Source organism: Gossypium arboreum, chromosome 4 (assembly GCF_025698485.1).
Source record: "Gossypium arboreum isolate Shixiya-1 chromosome 4, ASM2569848v2, whole genome shotgun sequence".
NCBI lineage: Eukaryota > Viridiplantae > Streptophyta > Magnoliopsida > Malvales > Malvaceae > Gossypium > Gossypium arboreum.
This window is the reverse complement of record NC_069073.1, coordinates 121,615,737-121,640,037: the sequence shown is the minus strand read 5'-3', so window position 1 is coordinate 121,640,037 and position 24,301 is coordinate 121,615,737. Positions and strand designations below refer to the sequence as shown.

The window sequence follows — 24,301 nt, the reverse complement described above, 5'->3', positions numbered from 1 at the left end:
CTTTAAAGGCTACCTCATGAATAAGAAAAGGAGTGCCCTCCTTCGACCTTTTTCACTCTTGAAACCACCCAGGACGGTTATAGCCGCCGCGAATGTGACCGTGGCTATAAGTCCTGCCACTACTAAACGACCTTCTTTTTTCTTCTCCAAGCTTGCTGTAGAGATAGTTGGCAAGCGAATGGGACGAACTGGTTCTTCCGCCACTTGATCATTCTCAATTTCTTCCAACAATTCATTGATTTCCGATTGATAATTCATTATAAATGATATTTTCAGTGATTTAAATTTTAAACAGATTTGATAATTCAGTATAAAAGTAATTGATAGAATTTTTCAACCAAAAATTAGGGAAAATGATAAGTAAATATTAGGCTGTAATTTTTTTCAATTATTTATTTATTTAACATTATATTTTAAAAACTTTACTTTTAAAATTTTAAAATTATATTTATCAAACAACTTAATAATGTTTCGTACTTGAAGAAATATACTAAATAGATTTTATAACTTAAATCCCGTACTTAATTTTTTTAGGCATAATGACAAAATTATCTCTTAATATTTACATTTTTTTTTAATTTAACCTTCCTCAACCTTTTAAAAAGAGTCAAACTTAGCCACCAACCTTTCAAAAAAGTTAAATTAATTTTATAAACATGACAAATTAGATTGCAATCCACTTGTATATCATAGAAATCCACATTGAATTAAAAATACCAAAACTTTCCACATCCATAGAAAAAAGGCAGGACAGATGAGATATGAAACAACGGCAAGCCCATGGGAAGGTTTTAAGACCACATAACTGCCTGTGCTAAAAGCAATCACCATCGCAACCGTTGCATAGCCAAGGAGCCCGGAAACAGCCTGAGTTCGATGTAAAATTGTTTGACTCCAAAACTTCAATCTTGAGAATATAATATCTAGAACCCCAAAGTGGGTGGTGAGGGCAGAAACTGAGAAAATAAAGGCCATTGTATTTGCTACAACAAATGCTTTAAAGGCTGCCTCATCAATCAAAAGAGGAGTGCCTTGCTCTGGCCCTTTTTCGCTCTTCAAACCACCAGGAACGGTTATTGCAGCCGCGAATGCGACGGTGGCTATAAGTGCTGCCACTACTAAATGAGCATCTCTTGTCTTCTCCAAGCTTTCTATGGAGATGGTTGGCAAGCGAATGGGACGAACTGGTTCTTCTGCCACTTGATCATTTTCAATTTCTTCCAACAATTCTTTGATTTGTTTCTGCCATGCTACTTACATTAGCCGATTGTATTGTAGATTTATTAAATATGTTAATTCAAAACTTAAATATTAATGAAACCATAGTCATGGAAATGCAATATATATACACACCTGTTTCTCATGATGTTTCTCGGATCGAAGTGCCTTATAAACTTCTTGAGGTGTCATTCCAAACGCACCTCCCAACTCCATTAGATTTTTTAATGGTCCATATACAATCTCAGTACCACGAATCTTGCAAAAAGAAAACCTTAATGCAGAGGAAGTGCTTCTAAAAGCCAAATAATGAAGTAAATTCAAACCTTTGTTGTCCACTTTTTCACAACAATCTGGACATAAAGAGAGGATCTGTGAAACTGTTGCAAGGTAACATTGCCTGGCTGCCATAAGAAGGGGTGTCATCCCCCTCTTTTTATCACCTATATAGGCAGCTGATACATCCCTTTTTAACAGTTCTTCCACAACTGATATTCTACCACCTAAGTGTGCAGCATAATGAAGAGGGGTGTGTCCATCTTCATCTCTTTCCTTTTTCAAATTCCCCTTCTTCTCTAATATTACCCTTATTGCCTCTAAATCCAAGCAAAAAAAAAAAGTCAATAGACCTGTTTATTTATTTCAAAATTTAAAAAAAAAATGGAACTAACTCAACAACATACCTGCATCTCCAGCCATAGCAGCTGCATGCAAAGCTGTTCTACCGTGGGGGCCGCCATGAGCAGTTGACGTGAATTTATCTAATAGTAGAGTCAACAAGAGCCCAGATCCTCTCTTCCTAGCTGCTATGTAAAGCGGAGTCTCCTGTTTTTTGTTGGCAGAATACGGATAATCGGGGTCTTCAAACTCCAACAATGCTTTCACCACTTCAACATTGCCACACCGTGCTGCTTCATGTAAAGCCATGTTGGATTCCTGATCCCTAATCCTTAGCATCTCCCTCACTGCATTTAGTTGATCCATTCCCAGGTTCTCTAAATCTCCATCTCTAGCTCTTGCGCAATACCTGATTAGAAGTTTCACAATAGCAGAATGTCCATTCCTTGCTGCAACGTGCAAAGGAGTTTGACCTTTAGCATTCGTTTGGAGTAGCAGTGACGGACACTTTGTGAGAATTTGTTCGATAAAATCTGGTCTTTTTTCTCCTCTTATCTTAGTAATGAAATTTGTCAAAGACGGATCAAATGATTCGTATTCTACGAGGAAGAATACATTTAGTCCGACGAAGGATCTGAATATTGAGTGTACTCTGTTAAAAAGCCAGGCAGCAATCTCGTGGGTTGCCAAGTTAACATGGAGCAGGTTGTCATGGTTTGGGGTCTTTAGCGACTCAAGTTGAAGCCCCTGCTTATTATTGAATACTTCAATGTTGCCTTCTACTGCTGCCTTATACAATGAACCATCCATGTGAGAGACGTTCTCTTCAGGCTCCTCAGCTCCCATTTCTGTTGATCTATTTCTTCCTGGATAACGCCAAACAAAATTGAATTAATTAGCTTGAAACATTCCAAGCTCAACAAAAAGGCACTGCAAATTAAGAAATTTACCAAATGCCTTACCTATTTGTTAGATCTAAATAAACTTATGTAAATGTTTATAAAAAGAAATAAATAATGTTATGATAACAAGATTAAGATTGTCTAAGTGTGTAAGTCCAAATCTTATGCTTATATATTTTATAATTTTTATAAAAGATATAAAAGACAAAAATATCAAAATATTAATATTTATTGCTTCCAAGGACCTCAATATTTTATTTTGATTACATTAATTTAAAATATTAATATTTATTACTTTTGAGGACAACTTGTTGGACCTCATCATATTATTTTAACTACATTAATTTAAAATATTATTATTTATTGGTAGACCTCCTTATATTATTTTGGACAAAATTAGTGAAAAAGGTCACTCTTTTAAAAAAATTTAATGATTTGTAGAAGATTAGTCATTGAATTTATTAGAAAAACAACAAATGTAGGGTTAACCTAATTTAAGGAAAATGTTAATTTATTATTTGGTATTTGAGTTTAATTTTAATGTTTAATTTAATATTTAAGTAATTTTTAGAGTCATATTTTAAGGAAAAATAATATAATCGAATTTAAAATGGGTTTAGATTAATTATTTACAAATATAAATAGACTTGGATAAAATTTTAAACTCATATTTTCAACTGGACCGAGCTTAAACAAATATAAATTATAATGATACATGTATAGACTTGACCCGACCATAAACACTTCTACTAATGATCCATTTACTTCGATTCAACAACTTTTGTGTTTATTTCCATTTTCTTGGCCAAAGGGTGGAAGTAATCAAACCATAAATCAAGGCTAGGTTTTCTTTCTATAACTAATCTACCTAATAAATCCTTCAATTTTTATTTTCATTTAATCATTTTTAATAAAATTAGTTGATTAACTTCACAACAAAGGTCTCTTGAATCTTGTTTATATTTTAATAAAATAGTTTTTATATATAAAATATTTATTTAAACAAAATATTAACTTGTAATTGTAAAACAAATAGGCAATTATAAATATTTTTCTTTCAAAATCTATATAATAAAAACTTTGTTCCTTGATAAACCTTAACTATTTTGCTTTTTACTTTAATTTTTTTATCTCATTCAATTACAATTTATACACACTATTAAATTAACACATAAATTAAATCTGAATAGATATTCCATCTTACGAATAGGATGAACATATTTGGTCAATGAGTCCAATGCAAGGGTTCACCTTTCGATTTATTGAAAAGGACATAGATAAAGGCACAACAATATACATAAAGTAGTTAGGAATAACAAAAAGAACTGACCGAACCAAAGTTATTCGTCCTTCTATCGAAAGTTTCCTCGCATCTCATCCAGACAGTTTTTACCTAACCTTGCTTACAACAAAGTCGAAAGTATGCACAGTAACTCTATTATGTAACAAAGGTAGTCCAAGGTAACACCTAAGATTGTCCACTCGGTTGAATCCCACACTATCGCAAATCACCTCAGCAACCAAACTAGGTGTATTAGGGGAGAAGAACACCTACAACTTGCTCTTATTAACCTTCTACCCAGAAAAGTAACAGAAAGTTTCCAATATGCTACTCACCACAACTATTTGATCCCTACTGGCTTCACAAAATAGCATAAGGTCATCAACAAAGAAAATATGAGACAAGGCAAGATCTCTTCTTGAAAGGAACAAAGGCTTCCAACTCCATTCTCAATCGCCTCCTCAATAAGATGCCCAAGTCTCTCCATGCAAAGGACAAAAAGATAGGGTGATAATGGGTCTCCCTGCCTTATGCCATGTGACGGTTGGAAAGCCTCCGTTAGAGCCCCATTCAATAACACCTGAAGTGAAGAAGAAGAAACACAATGCAATATGTCACTAATTAACTGCTTAGGAATTCCTACCGTTAACAAAGTATCTCGTAGAAAATCCCAGTTGATTCTATCATAAGCCTTTTTGAGGTCTATCTTCAAGATCATACCACATTTGGTACCTCGAAAGTTCTTCAGAGAGTGAACCACCTCTTACGCCACTATAATATTGTCGACTATATCTCTACCTAGAATAAAGCTTGATTGGGTTTAACGTGTTAATTTCACTATCATAGGTCTTAGTTTGTTAATAATCGTCTTTGTAAGAATCTTGTACAGTACTGAACACAAGCTTATTGGCCGAAATTGGGTGATTCTTTTTGGTTCGACATCTTTGGGATAAGGATTAGTAACGTTCTGTTCAATTTCAGATCCAAACGCAACCCACCCAAATTATGCCCCACAAATGAACACACTGATAGTCCTACAATTTCCCATTGTGTCTGAAAGAAACTAGCCTGAAACCCATCCACACCGAGGGCCTTCAAAAGAGCCATACTAAACATTGCTCTACGTACTTCCTCTTCCTAAGCCACTGAAAGAAGAGCACTTGTCTCATCACAAGATAACACAAGAAATTGACTGTGACAAGGGAAAACACCACTGGCCACGTAATCCATGGTGTAGAGTTCTTTAAAGAAACGCACCACATACTGCTTCAACACATCCTCCTCAAAACACCATTCATTATCCACAAGAAGACCCTCGACTTTATTCTGCTTTTGTCTTGCCAGCGTACGACTGTGAAAATAGGATGTATTCCTATCCCCATTTTTAACCATTTTGCTCTGAATTTTTGAAACCACAACAATTCCTCTTGTTCTAAAATTTCCTCAATTTTCTGTCCTAATTCGTACTCCCGTCTATAAAGTGTTTGAGAAGAATGAACCTCAAGAACTTTTTCTATTTTCAAGTCTTTAATTAACATGTTTTGAACTTTTTTTTAATTTTACTTTTAATTAATGATAAACATGTTAATTTGCATATTTTTGGTGTTTAATTTGGCTTATTTCTGAATTAATCCCTGCTTAATTGGTGTTTTTATGATTTAATCTTGTCAGATATGCAATTGGTCAAAAACGAGCAAAAAGGGGGCCAAATTGAAAGACAAATCGTTGAGTTGGGGCCAAATCATAAAGATAGGAAAGCCAAGGATTTAACATCAATTTTGACTTTGTAAAAATCTAAAAATAGAAGATATTATTTTATTTTATTTAGTTTTATTATTTATTTTTATTATTTATTTTATTAATTTAGCTTTAGCCTATTTTTAGTAAACCCTATGAATATAAATAGGGGCTTTTAATTCTTAGGAAAATCATCTCTTAATTTGTATTCCTTCTTCTACTTGGAATAGAATTATTCTCTCTCTTGTATTTCCTTTTTCAATTTGGAGTTGGAATACCATTTCTTTTCCCTTCAATTTGACGTTGCATTTTGTAGCTTTGTTTCCAATTTTTGTTTCTTTTCCAAAATTGGTTCAATTGCTATCCAAGTCCCCTTTCCTTTCCAAAATTCCATCATCCTTCACACCAAGCCAAAACATAATCCACAACCTTCAAGCATGATTAAATTCATGCCACACTAAACCCCTTTCAGTTTTAAGCCGGTGTTAACCCTGTCAAAAAACTCGTGAGTTACGAACCCGAGCTGTTTAACTCCCAACTTTCGATATTTATTATTTCTCCAGATTAAGAGTATGACTTCGTCAACTCACAAAGTCAAGAGAACACTAAGTCAAAAAAGCCGTCGTTTGAGTTAGTGTGGCTAGACGTACAGTTGGAATTCCGAAAGGATCGATTGTCTAATTGGTCTTCCGTGAACACATTGGCGTGCCAAGTGGGGATTGCTGCTTGGTTCCGTCAAGGGAAGTAGTAACCGGATTTAAATGTCCCAAACATTTGAGGGCATTGGTTCGAGCTAGGCTCTTCTAGAATGCAAAGCTGCCGGAGTTCTAAATCACGAACGTTTCATAGGTTGTTCGATCGATAAGGGTTAATTGTAGGATGTTCCATAACTAATTTACACAAGGAAGAGTTGGTGTCCAAGGCGTCCTTGGTAGCTATAACTAGCTTATCGGAAAAGAGGAGTTCACCTAATTTTGAGGATCGAGTCAAAGACGGAAAAACCCGTGCTTAAGGCTGAGCTAAGTTTAATTGATTTTTCTTCAGATTACTTTGTTGTTCTTTTTATTTCATCTTTTTCCTTTTAAGTTTTTTTTTTTGTGTTTATTTCAGGTTTCATATTTTATCCCCCCAAATATCGCGGGCACGATAACTGCCCAGACATAAATTTGGTCGAGAGATAAACAATTTTCAGTAAATCAGTCTCTATGGGATCGACCCTACTCCCTATACTACTTTAATTTGTAAATTAGGTGTAGGTTTATATTGGTGGAATCGACAGCCATCAATTAATCACTCCTTTATTTATATAGACAAAATAATAAATATTTAATTATATAATAAAAACAATTTATAATATTAAATATATTTTATTTTTTAAAAAGATCATCTAATATTTATTAGCTCCAAGGATGAGTTGTTGGACCTTATTATATTATTTGGGCTACATTTATTTATGCTAGTTGCCATTCAATTTAATTAATAAAGTTGGAGAAAAAGGCTATTAGAAATTCAAAAAGTTGCCAAATGCCTCACGTGTTTGTTATTATAGATTCAACATATTTGGCCAGTGGATCTTATTTGCTTTATTCAATGAGAAGATTTAAAGAAAAATGTTAACTTTATTATTTGGTATTTGAATTTAACTTTAATGTTTAATTTAGTACTTGAATTTTTTATTTATAATTCATAAAAATTAAATGTTTATATAAAATTTTAATAAATAAACAATATATAAAATTATTAAATATTAAATTAAAAACAATATAAATATACAATTTTGAAAATAATATAGGGTGATCTAAAATAGAATTAGCTTAATCATTTACAAATATAAACAGACTTGAGCATCATTCGAGTTTGAACAAATTTAATGTATAATAATTCATTAATTAAGCTCTTGAATTGTGTTTTTCAAACCAACTCACTTACTCGCATCAAATCAACTCAATTAAGTTGTAATGTAAAACTAACTGGTAAAAAAGTTAAAGTAAAATCAAACAATACAACCATAAATTCTAAAAACACTAAAATAAGGCACAAAACAAAAGCAATTTCAGTCTAATAACCAAGTTTAAACCAATGAAAATGGTATAAACATGTTCACAAAGTAATCCGAGATCCACAGAAGAAATAATATCCATTTGCGGGTAAATAAAGAAGTCAAAATAAAGGCAGGGCCGACTAAACATGAAGCTATGTCAAGTCCGTGAGAAGGTTTTAACACAACATAACTGTCTGTGCTGAAAGCAATTACCATCGCAATCAATACAGAATTAAGGAGATTAAGAGCGGTTAACTGTGTAGAAACTACTTTGCGTCGGTGTTTTGAGTTTGAGGAAAAGAAATATGTCGTCTTAAGATAAACGGAGAGGGTGGAAAGAGAGAGAATAAAGGCCAATGCATTCGATATGACAAATGCTTTAAAGGCTGCCTCATGAATCAGAAAAGGAGTGCCCTCCTTCGACCCTTTTTCACTCTTGAAACCACCCAGGACGGTTATTGCTGCCGCCTGCCACTACTAAATGACCCTCTCTTTTCTTCTCCAAACTTTCTGCAGAGGTAGTTGGTGAGCGAAAGGGTGCAGAGATAGTTGGAGAGCGAAAGGGTGCAGAGATAGTTGGAGAGCGAAAGGGATGAACTGGTTCCTCCGTCACTTGATCATTCTCAATCTATTCCAAGAGTTCATTAATTTGCTCCTGTCACGCCAGCCACATTAACCCATTGTATTGTAGGTTTATTAAAGATGTTAATGTTGAGCATTGGCCTGCAATGCAACATATGGCCAGCAAGTCAGCAAGCAGACCAACAGTGGAGCAAAACCGAATGCAGCAACTAGCTTAGGACCATTTTGTTCTTTTTGTTCCAATGTAACCAACTTTAGTTTGTTTGTAATTTGTAATCTAAGTTAGTAAGATTTTTAATGTAATGGATGTAATGGCTGATATATCAGCTTACTTTGGTTTAAAATTTAACTTGTATTAGTTGATTATTAGTGGGAGTAGGTAAATCATTAGGTAATGGTTATTTGACTTGTTAACTTTGTATTTATTTTTCGTTATCAATCAATGAATATAGTTGCTAATTTTTCATCCATGTTTTGTGCTCAAGTTCTCTTCATTTTTTGCCCTCGGTTTCATTTAGTTCTTAAGCAAATAAGTTGTTGCTGCTAACTTTGTTCTAACAAATGGTATCAAGAGCCTAAGTCTTTGAGGGCCTTCTCTTGGTGGTTGTTGTTTGTTTGTGAAATCAAGCTTAAGAAAGTAGGAAACCTCAGCTGTTGAACTTGTTGCAGCAGGATGAGCTTCACATCACCTCCACCTCTTGTGTTCACTGGTGAGAACTACCACATTTGGGTGGTAAAAATGAAGACTTACCTTCAGGCACATGATTTGTGGAGTGTAGTGGAGAATGATGCCGAGCCACCTCCATTGAGAGCGAGCTAATCCCACTATTGCTTAGATGAGACAGCATGCTGAGGAGTCTGCCAAGAAGCCTAAAGCCATGGCCTGCTTGCAAAGTGGAATGTCTGATGTGATCTTCACTTGCATTATGGCATGTGACTCACCTAAGCAAGCTTGAGACAGGTTGAAGGAGAAATTCATGGGGTCTGAAAAGACTAGACAGCAACAACTAATTAATCTGAGGAGAGATTTCGAGAATCTCAAGATGAAAAATACTGAGACCATTAAGCAGTATGCTGATAGAATAATGGCCACAGTGAACAATATACGGTTGCTTGGTGTAGACTTTGCTGAAAGTAGGGTGGTTGAGAAGGTTATCACCACACTTCCTGAGAGATTCGAGTCTAAGATATCCTCATTGGAGGACTTGAGAAACCTCACCACCATTTCTCTATCAGAATTGGTGAACTTACTCTATGCTTTGGAGCAAAGAAGGGCTAATAGGCAGGAAGAACACTCTGAGGGAGCCTTCCAAGCAAGGGCCAAAGAGAGCTCCAGTGCAAATCAAAAAGGCAAGAAACCTTGGCTTAACAAGAAGGACAAATTCAGAAAGGACTCAAGTAAAAGGAGCTACCCACCATGCACTCATTGCAAAAGAACCACACACTCAGAAAGAAACTGTTAGAGAAGACCAGATGTTCAATGTTGGAAATACAAGCAATATGGTCATGTTGAGAAACTTTGTAGGAACAAAGGCAAAGCACCAGTACAGCAACAAGATCAGGCACGTTCTGCTGAGGATCAACAAGCTCAGGAGGAGCATGTTTTCAGTGCATCTTCCCTTGTAACTACAAGCAAAGGCAAATGTAGTTGGCTTGTAGATAGTGGCTACTCACATCACATGGCTGCTGATGTGAACCTGTTTAAGGAGCTTGACAGGAGTTTTAGCTCAAGGATCAGAATTGGCAATGAGAGCTTAATTAAAGCTAAAGGTAGGAGTGATGTGTTGATCAGCTCAAGCTCTGGTAACAAGCTGATTCCTGATGTGTTGTATGTGCCTGATATAGACCAAAACCTGCTAAATGTTGGTCAGCTGGTTGAAAAAGGCTATTCTTTGTTCTTTAGAAGTGATTCCTGTGTTATTGAAGATTCTCTTAGTCAGGAAGTTGTCATAGTACCTATGGCAGACAAGTGTTTCATGTTGGATGTTAATCAGCTTGAAAAGAGGGCATATTTGAGCCAAAGTGACAATGCTGGCCTATGGCACAAGAGGCTAGGCCATGCCAATTTCAGGTCACTTAACTTGCTGCATAAGCTTGGTTTGGCACAGGATATGACCAAGGTCGAGCCACTTGAAGGTGTTTGTGATGTCTGTCAACTTGGCAAGCAAGCTAGACTTCCTTTTCCAGTTGATCAAGTATGGAGAGCTCGAGAGAAGCTTGAGCTAGTGCATTCTGACATTTGTGGCCCAATGAAGACCCCTTCACTAAATAAGAGTAAGTACTTTGTACTTTTCATTGATGATCTGACCAAATTCTGTTTGGTTTTCTTCTTGAAATAGAAGTCTGATGTGTTTGAAGCTTTTGGAAAGTTCAAAGCTATGGTTGAAAACCAAACCGGTTGTAGGATCAAGACATTAAGAACAGATAATGGGGCTGAGTATTTGTCTGATAGATTCAAGAAGCTATGTGAATAGGCTGGGATACATCATCAGCTAACTACAGTGTACACTCTTCAGTAAAATAGAGTGTGTGAAAGGAAGAATAAGACTATAATGGATATGGGCAGGTGCTTGCTGTTCCAAAGCAAGCTTCTAAACTCATTTTGGGAAGAGGCTGTCAATAGCTCGGTATACTTGCTCAACGGGCTCCCAACACATGCTGTCAAGGATAAGACACCCTTTGAAGCATGGTATGGACTCAAACCATCTGTCTCTTATTTGAAAGTATTTGGATGTGTGTGCTATGTCCTTGTACCTGCAGAAAGAAGGACCAAGCTTGAGAAGAGGTCTGTTCCCTGTATTTTTGTGGGCTATAGCAGTGACAAGAAAGGCTACAGAGTCTATGATCCTTCAACAAGGAAGATTTTGGTAAGTAGAGACATCAAATTTGATGAAAAGAAGATTTGGAACTGGGATGGTTCGAATGCAAGTCAGTTTGAAGAGGATTCAGCTGAAGGCAACTTGGAGCTAATTAAAAGTGAGCCTAGTAATAGCAATGTTGATGACCTTCCTGTGAGAGGTACTAGGTCCATTGCTGATGTTTATCAGAGATGCAATATGGCCATTGTAGAGCCTTTGAGCTATGAAGAAGCAGCTAGGGACATGAATTAGAAGAAAGCTATGGAAGCTGAAATGGACATGATTCAAAAGAACCAGACTTGGGACTTGGTTGAGAGACCAGAAAAGAAGGTTATTGGAGTTAGATGGGTCTTTAGAGCAAAATTCAATGCTGATAGCTCATTGAATAAACACAAGGCAAGGTTGGTGGTCAAGGGGTATTGCCAGCAGTATGGAGTTGATTTTGAGGAGACTTTTGCCCCAGTTGTAAGATTGGATACCATCAAGCTACTGTTTGCTTTGGCTGCATAGAAGAAATGGCAGATACATTAACTTGATGTTAAGTCAGCCTTCTTGAATGGTTTTCTTAAGGAGGAGATTTACATAGAGTAACCCGATGGCTTCCAAGTCCAAGGGCAAGAAGACAAGGTCTATAGGCTGAAGAAGGCTCTGTATGGGCTGAAACAAGCACCAAGAGCATGGTATGATAGGGTAGATGCTTACTTGTCTAAGCTCGGGTTTGAGAAAAGCCTGAGTGAGCCAACCCTCTATGTGAAGAAATCCAAGGATGAGACATTGCTAATTGTCTCAATTTATGTTGATGACTTGCTAGTGATTGGAAGCAAGAATGTTCTGGTCAACGAGTTTAAAGTACAGATGCAAGAGGTATTTGATATGACTGATTTGGGGGTCATGACTTACTTCCTTGGTATGGAAGTGAATCAGATTAATTGAGGGATTTTCATTAGTCAACATGCTTTTTCCTTGAAGATACTTGACAAGTTTAGCATGCAAAATTGCGAGTCTGTAAGCACACCAATGGTTCAAGGAGAAAAGCTATCAAGCATTGATGATCATATAAGGGTCGATGAGAAGGAGTATAGGAGTTTAGTAGGTTGCTTGCTCTATTTGACAGCAACCAGACCTGACTTGATGCATGCTGTAAGTTTGTTGGCAAGGTTTATGCATTGTTGTAATGTAGTACATTTCAGGGCTACCAAGAGGGTGCTGAGATACATTAAAGGAACTTTGAGGCTTGGTATGTTGTTTAAGAAAGAAAAGGAGCTGAAGCTGGTTGGTTATTCAGATGGCGATTGGGCTAGTTGTATTGATGATATGAAAAGCACATCAGGGTACTTTTTCACCCTTGGCTCGAGTGTGTTTTGCTGGTGTTCAAAGAAGCAACAGACTATTGCTCAATCCACTGCAGAAGCAGAATACATAGCAGCAGCAGCAGCAGTAAATCAAGCCATTTGGCTTAGGAAGTTGCTATATGATCTCAATGAAGAGCAACTTGAGCCTACTGAAATTAAGGTTGACAATCAATCAGCAGTGGCTATTACTAAAAATCCAGTCTTCCATGGCAAGACTAAGCATTTTAAAATCAAATTTCATTTTGTTAGAGAGGCTGAGCAGACAGGAGAAGTTAGCCTTGTTCATTGCAGCTCACAAGACCAATTGGCTGATAATTTGACTAAGCCACTTTGTACTGCAAGGTTTGAGAATTTAAGAAACAAGATTGGTATGTGTTGCATACAGTCCATGGAGGAGTGTTGAGCATTGGCCTGCAATGCAACATATGGCCAGCAAGTCAGCAAGTAGACCAGCAGTGGAGCAGCACCGAATGCAGCAACTAGCTTAGGACCATTTTGTTCTTTTTGTTCCAATGTAACCAACTTTAGTTTGTTTGTAATTTGTAATCAAAGTTAGTAAGATTTTTGATGTAATGGATGTAATGGCTGATATACCAGCTTGCTTTGGTTTAAAATTTAACTTGTATTGGTTGATTATTAGTGGGAGTAGGTAAATCATTAGGTAATGGTCATTTGACTTGTTAACTTTGTATTTATTTTTCATTATCAATCAATGAATATAGTTGCTGATTTTTCATCCATGTTTTGTCCTCAAGTTCTCTTCATTTTTTGCTCTCGGCTTCATTTAGTTCTTAAGCAAATAAGTTGTTGCTGCTGACTTTGTTCTAACAGTTAATTCAAAACTTGAATATTAATAAAACCATGGAAATGCAATATATATGCACACACACCTGTTTATGATGATGTTTCTTATATTGAAGTGCATTATTAACTTTTTGAGTTGTCATTCCAAAGGCACCTTCCCACTTTCTGAGATTTCTGAGTGATCCATATACAATTTCAATATCACCACGCTTGAAAAGAGGAAGCGCTAATGGATAAGAAGAGCCTCTAAAAGCCAGATAATGAAGAAAATTCAAACCTTTGTTGTCTACTTTTTCACAACAATCTGGACATAAAGAGAGAATCATTCTCACTATTCCAACATTATTTTGCCTGGCTACCATAAGAAGGGGTGTCATCCCCCTCTTTTTATCACCTATATAGGCAGTTGATACATCCCTTTTTAACAGTTCTCCCACAACTGATTTTCTACCACCTAAATGTGCAGCATAATGAAGAGGGGTGTGCCCATCTTCATCTTTTTCCCTTGTCAAATTCCCCTTCTTCTCTAATATTACCCTTATTGCCTTTAAATCCAAGCAAAAAAAAAAATGTCAATAGACCTGTTTTTTATTTATTTCAAAATTAAAAAAAAAATGGAACTAACTCAACAACATACCTGCATCTTTAGCCATAGCTGCTGCATGCAAAACTGTTCTATCGTGGGGACCGCCATGAGCTGTTGATGTCGATTTATCTAATAGTACACTCAGCATGCCCCCGTCTCCTTTCTTAGCTGCTATGTAAAGAGGTGTCTCCTGTTTTTTCTTGGCAGAATATGGAAAATCAGGGTCTTCAAATTCCAACAATGCTTTTACCACTTCAACATTGCCACATCCTGCTGCTTCATGTAAAGTCGTGTTGGATTCTGATTCAAATCCTCAAAGATCTCCCTCACTGCACTTACTTAATCCATTCTCAACTCTAAATCCCCATCTCTAGCTTTTACGCAAGACTTGATTAGAAGTTTCACAATAGCAGAATGTCCATACCTTGCTGCAACGTGCAAAGGAGTTTGACCTTTAGCATTCATTTGGAGTAGCAGTGACGGACACTTGCTCGGAATTTGTTCGATAAAATCTGATTTTTTTTCTCTTTCTATCGTAGTAACGAAAGAATTCAAAAACCGATACGATGATACAAATCCTACGGAGATGATTTTGATTGTTGAGAGTTTGGCAAACTCCTGGCTTGCCAAGTTAACATGGAGCAGGTTGTCATGGTTTGGGGTCTTTAGCGATTCAAGTTGAAGCCCCTGCTTATTATTGAATACTTCAATGTTGCCTTCTGCTGCTGCTTTATACAGAGAAGCTTCCATGTGAGTGATGTTCTCTTCAGGCTCCTCAGGTTCACAAGAGGAAATAAGCATGATGTTTATCGATGATTCCATTTTTGTTAATCTATGATAATACTCTAAAATGACGTGTTTTTATATATTAATCATGTGTTTAATTTAAGCTTGAGCCTACTAATTTGTGCTATTTATGTCTTTTTATTTTTTAGGGACTAAATTGGAGGTGAAAAGTAAATTCAAGGGAAAAAGCGTCAATTTGGAGATTAAATGGGCCAATATGCAACGTGGGACAAATATAGTGCCAAAAGTGCGAACATGGAAGGCACAAGGACTTAAAAGTAAATAGAAGAGATTTTATTTTGGAAGACTCTATTTTATTTTATTCTATTAGGATAATTAATATTAAGATAATTATTAGGATTATTCAAATATAGGATTTTATTTTAATTATCTTTGTTTATCTTTAATTAAATGTATTTATCTTTTTAGAATTTAAGTTCAATTAGACTATCTCCCTAGCACTATAAATAGGGGGTGAAGTGACTCTATTTGGGGGCATCTTTTTCTGTAAACACTCTCCCCCAAAAGTCTATTGTTTTTTCATATTTCTTTTCAATAAAATTTCTTTTTCCATATTTTTATTTATTTGCTTTCCCTTCATTATCATGAGCCACTAAAAAACCCTTCTAGCCAAAAGTTGTCAATATTTCCCCAAAAAGGGTTCTTGAGGCCTAGAATCCGTACTTAGCCTTCTCGCCAATTATTCATCATTTCTCCACACTACGGGCTGACGCTTCCGTCCATGGCCCGTAAGAAGTAAGCTTTTCAGCATATGCAAAGGCGGCCGCTTTGTATGTTTTGGAAGGACTGCATAGTCGGTTCGTTAACTTACTGTGTTAGAGGTTGGCGAGCCAAAGAGACAAAATGGCATGGGATTCGCCATTGAGAAGCGTTGATCTAGCATAGATTACTGGCTAGAGTCAGGTTCCCTAAAAATCGTAAATATAATCTTTGGAGCTGGTGGTCGTAGGCGTCATCTTCCACTATAACTGGCTTACTTGAGTCGAGAAGGATCATCCAAAAGCCAAGGATTGAGCCCAAGGCGGAATGAGACAACCGAAGGCTGGAACTTTCCATAAGAATTTCTTTTCTCCTAAAACTCTCTTTATTATTTTTATTATTTTCGTAATCATAATTTGATAAACTTTAAATTCTTTTTTATTTTATTTTCGCTTCCAAAATCAATTCTTAAATTCTATTTTTATTTTTTTCCAGGCACGATTACTTGATTTGAAGACAAGTATTCGTATAATTCGGTCCCTGAGGATTCGACCCTACTTTCCCTTTACTATTTCTTTTTCATTATTTTACAAGGAATAGGATATTTTTGGTGCTCTCAACGACCGCATCAAATTTTGGCGCCGTTGCCGGGGACCGGCAACATACTAATATTGTTTTTCTTTGTTTTCTATGACCAGATCTGCTCCAGGTACTCTTGCGTTCGACTCAAAAATAGAAAAGACTGCGAAAGCTAATCGAAAGGAAACAAAACTAAGGAAAAAGCAGTCAGTGGTGGTTGGAACTCAAAGCAATCCAACGCCAGAAATTAGAATCGACGACGAAGTAGAGTCTAGGGTTAACGAAAACCCTACTCAAATGTTAGAAAGTAAAGAAGAAGAAGTTGATTCCCCTGAAGAAGTGCTGAACACTAGGGTTGACGAAAACCCTAATTTAACACCTCAACTTATGGCTAAGACAATTCGGCAACTAGCCGAAGCACCGACAGAACAACTGCTACTATGCATCGCGTATCCTACTGTGGATGCTGATTTTGAATTAAAGTCAGGCTTGATTCAGCTACTGCCAACTTTCCGTAGGCTACAAAATGAAAATCCCCACAAGCATTTAAAAGAATTCCATATGGTTTGTTTGAGTATGAAACCTCAGGGGGTAACTGAGGATCAAATTAAATTGCACGCTTTCCCTTTTTCCCTAGCAGATTCAGCCAGGGAATGGTTATTTTATTTACCTCCTAGATCCATTACAACTTGGGTTGATCTATCTCGTTTATTCCTTAACAGGTTTTTCCCTGCATCACGAGCGGCTGAGTTAACAAGAGAAATCATGGGCATAAGGCAAATAGACGCAGAGACTCTATACGACTATTAGGAGCGATTTAAGAAATTGTGTGCAAGTTGCCCACAACACGGTATAACGGAACAGTCTTTGCTCTAGTACTTTTATGAAGGCTTGAAACCCATGGAGATGAATATGGTAGATGCCGCGAGTGGAGGAGCGTTAGTTAACATAACTCCACAACAAGCAAGAGACTTAATCTCCACAATGACTGCAAATTCCCAACAATTTCGAGCCAATCCTAAACCCCCTAGAAGGGTTCACCAGCTAGGTAATTCTACCATTGAAGATAGACTTGATAGACTTACTAATATTTTGAATTCCCTTGTTACAGAAAAATCGAAACCAGCTCGAGTATGTAGAATATGTGCTACACCTGAACATACGACTGATGCGTGCCCTAGTCTGTATGACGATTTTATGGCCCATTTAGATGCTGTGGGAAATTTTCCTGGGCCACCACAAAGACGATACGACCCTTACACCAATACCTACAACCCAGGATGGAGGGACCACCCTAATTTTAGTTATGGGGCTAATCCACGATATAACTAGCCATACCAAAATCGAACCCCACAATAGTCGCAAGATTCAAGTAATTCTTTAGAAACTTTGGTCAATAAATTAGCAACTAATGTCCTTGATTTTCAACAGCAAACTCTCAAATTTCCAAAGAGAAATGAAGGGTTTTCAGCAGAAAACTGGAGCATCCATAAGGGAGTTGACCACATCAATTGAGAAATTAAACTCTCAAGGGAAACTGCCATCACAAACAGAACCAAACCCGAGGCAGAATGCGAATGCAGTAACGTTACGAAGCGGAAAGATCCTGGAACCAGTTCCTGGCAAGAATCTTGGTCAAGAAATCGCCCAGGAAACTCCAGGAAACAACGAATAGATCCGAGCGAAACCCCCACTGCCAAAAATCCAACCTCCATTCCCAGAACGATTAAATTAGTGCCGAAAAAGTAAGGAAGACAAGGAGATCCTCGAAACATTCAGGAATGTTGAGATCAACTTACCACTGTTAGATGCCATTAGATAGATTCTGCGGTATGCCAAGTTCCTCAAAGAACTTTGCACCAACAAACGAAAACTAACAGGTAATGAAAAGGTAAGTGTTGGTGAGAATGTTTCATGATTCTCAAATGAAAAATACCGGTTAAATGCAAAGATAGGGGTATGTTCGCTATTCCATGCAAAATTGGCCATTTGGGAATTAAGAAGGCTATGTGTGATCTAGGGGCCTCAATAAATGTAATGCCTTATTCTATTTATGAATCAATTAACGCGAGTTTTTTGACAAAGACAGGTGTTATTATTCAATTGGCAGACAGGTCTATTGTGCATCCCGAAGGAGTCCTCGAGGACGTCTTGGTAAAACTTAATGAACTTATTTTCCCTGCAGATTTCTACATAATTAAGATGGAGGAGGACAACACTGCTAGATCTTCAGACCTCCTGTTGGGCCGACCCTTCCTTAGTACTGCTAGCACCAAGATCGATGTCCGAAGCGGCACTCTTACGATGGAATTTGATGGGGAGATCGTGAAATTCAATGTTTACGATGCTATTAACCATCCAAGAGAAATCTTGAGCGTAAACCGCGTCGACCTGATTGACTCATTAGTGGATGAGACTTTTGAGTCAACTTATGAAGACGAATCTGAATATAGATATGATGATTATGAATTTGTTAAGACATTATTATCACCATCAGAAACTAAACTTCTACCTTCTGTTGTGCAGGCTCTAGATTTGGAATTGAAACCACTTCCCGCGCATCTCAAGTATGCATTTTTAGGAAAAGGTAATACCTTACCCATTATAATTTCAAATAAACTCTCTAAACCCGAAGAGGAAAGTTTGATCTAGGTACTAAAGAGTCATAAGGAGGCGATTGGCTGGACCATTGCTGACTTGAAAGGGATAAGGCCCTTGACATGCACCCACAAGATTTACTTGGAGGAGAACACGAAACCAAGGAGAGAGGCACAAAGACGTTTAAACTCGAATGTGATGGAGGTGGTGAAAAAAAAATAATTAAGCTGCTGGATGCTGACATCATTTTCCCCATTTCTGACAGCAGATGGGTAAGTCCGGTACAAGTCGTGCCCAAAAAAACGGGTGTGACAGTAAAGAAAAATGCTGAGGGCGACTTAGTACCGGTCCGAGTGCGAGTGACGGCGATGTGCGCATCGATTCTGAGAAGTTGAACGCTTATACTAGAAAAGATCATTTCCTCTTCCTTTTATAGATCAAATGCTTGAACGTTTAGCTGGTAAAACTCACTTTTGTTGTCTTGATGGATATTTAGGTTTCTTCCAGATCCCTGTTGCGCCAGAAGACCAGGAAAAGACCACTTTTACATGCCCGTTCGATGCGTTTGCATCTGGGAGGATGCCATTTGGACTTTACAACGCACTCAGCTACCTTCCGAGATGCATGATGAGTATATTTTCGAATATGTAGAAAAATTATTGAAGTTTTTATGGATGATTTTACCGTGTATGGAAACTGTTTTACTGAATGCCTTGAAAACCTTACGATAATTTTGAACAGGTGCATAGAATTTAATCTTGTCTTGAACTATGAAAAGTGTCATTTTATGGTAGACAAAGGTTTGATTCTAGGTCATATAGTCTCATCTAAGGGAATTGAGGTTGATAAGGCCAAAATTGACATTATAAATTCTTTGCCATATCCCTCTACTGTTAGAGAGATACGTTCTTTTCTTGGCCATGCAGGATTTTACAGGCGTTTTATAAAAAAACTTCTCAAAAATAGTTGAACCATTGTGCCAGCTGTTGCAGAAAGACAAAAAATTTGAGTTTGACTCAAAATACAAGGAGACTTTTGATACACTTAAGCAAAAGTTGGTAACCGCCCCTATAGTACAAGCACCAGACTGGAACTATCCCTTTGAAATTATGTGCGATGCAAGCGAACGTAGCGTGGGAGCCGTATTGGGACAAAAGATAGCGAAAGAGCCTCATGTCATCTGTTACGCCTCAAAGACCCTAGATGCTACACAAAGCAACTACACAACCACAGAAAAAAGAACTTTTAACTATTGTGTTTGCTTTAGATAAATTTCGATCATATTTACTGGGATCTAAGGTGATTATTTTTTCTGACCATGCAGCTCTTAGGTACTTAATCGCAAAGAAGGAAACAAAGCCAAGGCTCATTAGGTGGATTTTACTGCTCCAAGAATTTGACATCGAGATTCGTGATAAAAAGGGGTGTGAAAACCTAGTGGCCGACCACTTGAGTAGGATAAAAACTCTATTTGATGATGATTCCATAAAGGATGAGTTCTCCGATGAAAGCTTATTCTCAATCGAGGCTTACTATCCGTGGTATGCAGACATAGTTAATCTCTTAACCACGGGATCGCTGCCCACTGAGTTAGCTCAATCCATAAAAAAAAAGCTTAGACGCGAAGCTCGGAATTACATATGGGACGATCTATACTTGTGGAAACATTGCTCAGATCAGATAATACGACGATGTGTTCCAGAAACTGAGGTAACCTCTATCCTTACTTTTTGTCACACAGAAGCTTGTGGAGGTCACTTTGGCCCTAAGCGGACAACTCACAAGGTATTGAAGTGTGGGCTATATTGGCCTACAATCTTTCGCAACGCGTTTAACTTCTGTAAGTCTTGCGATAAATGTCAACATACAGGTAATATCACTAGACGAAATCAAATGCCCCTATCCTCGATTCATGTATGTGAGATTTTTTATATATGGGGCATTGATTTCATGGGCCCCTTTATTTCTTCGTTTGGAAGCGATATATACTTCTTGCGATGAGACTATGTTTCTAAGTAGATAGAAGCAAAGCCTACTGCAATGATAATGCTAATCTTGTTGTGGAGTTTCTAAAGCGAACTATTTTTCTAGGTTTGGGACACCTCGAGCTTTGATCAGTGATCGTGGTACCCACTTTTGCAACAAGGTCATGGAGGCACTATTATCAAAATATGGGGTTCATCATCATATAGCAACAGCCTACCATCCCCAAACGAACGGCCTAGCAGAGGTTTCAAACAGGGAGATCAAGTCAATTTTGGAAAAAATGGTTCGACCCAACCGTAAGGATTTGAGTCTTCGGCTCAATGACGCGCTTTGGGCCTATCGGACGGCGTATAAGGGACCAATTGGCATGACCCCATATCTACTTGTTTTTGGCAAAGCATGTCATCTACCAGTAGAGTTGGAGCATAAAGCTTATTGGGCTATTCGACAATGTAACATGGAGTTAGAGCTCGCGGGGAAGGCAAGGAAATTGGACATTCAAGAATTTGAGGAAATTCGCAATGATGCCTATGAGAATGCTCGAATTTATAAGGACAAAACAAAGATGTTTCATGACAAAAATATAGTTCAGAAGCATTTCTCAGTAGGACAAAGAGTTTTGCTTTATAACTCTATATTAAAGCTATTTCCAAGTAAGCTTTGATCTCGGTGGCAAGGACCTTTTATTGTGACTGAAGTATTTACAAATGGCGCAGTTGAAATAGAGAGTGAAGAATCAGGAAAGCGGTTCACAGTCAATGGTCAACTGCTGAAGCCATTTTACGAGAATTTCCAGGCCCACACGGTCGAGAAAATTCAATTAGAACCACCATAAAACTGTTCAAGGCGTCGAGCTAACGACGTTAAACAAGCGCTTGTTGGGAGGCAACCCAATCTTTCTTTTTCTTTTTCTTTTTCTTTTTATTTATTTATTTATTTTATTATTTATTATTTTCTTTTATTTTTATTTTATTTTAGTTAAATATTAATAAATTTCTCTTCTTCCATCTAGGTGAAATGAAGCGAAAATACGAAGAAAAAAAAGACAGAAAGTGTGCACCAAAACAACCCAGAATGCCATATCTCTGTAGCCAAACAGTCCTATTCCAGCCTTAGAATCCCCAAAACCTACAGCCAAACACCCCTTTTCAGCAAATAAAACCCCCAAACCTTACATTTTTTTTCCCCCAAATTTCTCCATAACCGCCGACTCCTTTCTCCTCCACCACCCACCGCCAATTTCTTAGCCACCATGGTGAAAACCCGAAGCTGAACAAACATTGCACACGTCACCCACCCCGTCTCCACCTCTTGCCGCTTCGCCATCTTCTTCTCCACCGTGTACGCCAACCGACGGTAACTACATGGGGAGTTTTTCTAAAAAAAATTTTTCTCCACCTATTTGTTTTCCTTTTACTTTCACATCGAGGACTATGTGTTTTAAGTGGGGGGGAGGCATTCTTCGTTATTCTTGTCATTATCTGCTATTTTTTTGTCATATTGTTGTTGCTGTTGTTTTGTGCTCGTTTCTGCCTATTTATTTTAAGAATATCCTGCTGCTTTTCATGCCCAAGATTTTACCAGGAATTGCCTACTGTTTGACTTTCATGCATGATTCTTACCTTCTAAGGAAGTTATGATTTTTCCCATAATTGATTCCATCTCCTTTGTTTTATTTTTATTAGGCTAAAAATAATTGTGATTAATAGGTTAATTCTATCTTGCTTTTCATAAAATTGATCAAGTTTAATATAAAATGAACACTTAAAATGATTGCATGCTTAATTAATGTTCATGGCTATTAGGTGATTATTGAAACTTATTTTTGACACTTAAATTTTTTTCTTTCTGAGTTCTCAAGAATTTTAAATATCGTTTAATTTTTAATAAATGTTTTCCATGGTTATGAGTACTGACTTAGATCGTGACTAAGCGAGTAACCGGGTAGGGTGCTTGGTTGTCATTCTACTTAGCGTCAAAAGGTTGTGTGACGTGACAAGTAAAACTCCGCTAGCCGAGGTTATGAGTATGGCTCAAATCGTGGTCGATGAGTAACCGGGTAGAGTGCTTGGGTTGTCATTCTACTTCGCGTCAAAAGGTTGTGTGACGTGTTGGGTAAAACTCCGCTAACCGGAAATAAATAATTTTAGGAGTATGTTGGGTTGAGTAACCGGGGTGGGGTGCTTGGGTTGTCATCTCTCTTTGCGTCAAAAGGTTTAATATATTCCAAAGTAAGTAAATAATAATAAAATTTAAAAAAAATCAAAAAAGAAAAAAAAAGAAGAAAAAAATAAGTACTAATAAAGTTGCACTTCGGGGACTAAAGGAGGAAATAATTAAGGTGTCTTAGTAGGTTTGGTAATTTACCTAAATGGCATAACTCAAGTCGATCTTAATTTTTGTATGAAATAATTGGAATACTTTTTCTGTTTTACTTCAAGCAAGCTTAGAGGTCTCTTTATTTTTCATATGCGTTTTTAACTAATTTTTATGAAATTTTGGAGTGGTATTTCTTTTATGGCAGAATCTAGCTTTCACAGTCGATAGGAACCATACTTGAGGGCAAGCATGGGCTAAGTAGGGGGAATTTGATAATACTCTAAAATGACGTGTTTTTATATATTAATCATCTGTTTATTTTGAGCTTGAGCCTACTAATTTGAACTATTTATGTCTTTTTATCTTTTAGGGACTAAATTGGAGGCGGAAAGTAAATTCAAGGGAAAAAGCGTCAATTTGGAGATTAAATGAGCCAATATGCAACGTGGGACAAATATGGTGCCAAAAATGCGAACATGGAAGGCACAAGGACTTAAAAGCAAATAGAAGAGATTTTATTTTGGAAGACTCTATTTTATTTTATTCTATTAGGATAATTAATATTAAGATAATTATTAGGATTATTCAAATTTAGGATTTTATTTTATTTATCTTTGTTTATCTTTAATTAAATGTATTTATCTTTTTAGAATTTAAGTTCAATTAGACTATCTCCCTAGCACTATAAATAGGGGGTGAAGTGACTCTATTTGGGGGCATCTTTTTCTGTAAATACTCTCCCCCAAAAGTCTTTTGTTCTTTCATATTTCTTTTCAATAAAATTTCTTTTTCCATATGTAACGTCCCCTAACCCTATACCGTCACCGGAACAGGGTTACGAGACATTACCAGTCAGTACAGTCCAATTCCGGTCATTAATTAAAATAAATATTCACACACATCCTAGTTTTAAGATGTCGTCCCTTTAATGGGCCCTTACGGTCCAATATGAACAGTAAATTCAATTCGGGACTAATTTAGAATCACTACGAATTTTTAGTAAATTTCAAAATTCATACTACATACTGTTGCCAACCATAATTTACTCATTTCATCAATACTTCTACAACCTAAATGACTCTCATTAAACATCCTGGGTACATGCCACTATCAATACTCAACATACTTTACCTTAATGAATTCGGGATCATCCTGGGATGCTGATTCAACGTACTATCTTTACTTAACGTGCGCACGGAAACAAACCGTACACTGAGTATGGTATACTCAGTGGTATTTCTATAATCCGAACAATTTATAATATAACAAATACTTAAGATCATAATAACAATTACAATTATTCAATTATTTATTCATAGATAAATTTCAACTA

General features: G+C 36.9%; 2 protein-coding genes across 2 annotated transcripts; both read right to left on the bottom strand.

Moving 5' to 3' along the window:
• Nucleotides 1-613: 613 nt before the first annotated feature.
• On the bottom strand, nt 614-2,682 carry LOC108459152 (ankyrin repeat-containing protein ITN1-like). The gene is made up of 4 exons (XM_017758508.1): nt 1,902-2,682; nt 1,354-1,814; nt 718-1,242; nt 614-625 (listed from the first exon to the last, which is right to left on the bottom strand). Exons 1-4 carry the CDS (start codon nt 2,680-2,682, stop codon nt 614-616), a joined length of 1,779 nt encoding a protein of 592 aa, XP_017613997.1.
• Nucleotides 2,683-13,381: 10,699 nt separating this feature from the next.
• On the bottom strand, nt 13,382-14,802 carry LOC128291618 (ankyrin repeat-containing protein At5g02620-like). The gene is made up of 4 exons (XM_053026829.1): nt 14,362-14,802; nt 14,032-14,091; nt 13,481-13,939; nt 13,382-13,414 (listed from the first exon to the last, which is right to left on the bottom strand). Exons 1-4 carry the CDS (start codon nt 14,800-14,802, stop codon nt 13,382-13,384), a joined length of 993 nt encoding a protein of 330 aa, XP_052882789.1.
• Nucleotides 14,803-24,301: the final 9,499 nt, after the last annotated feature.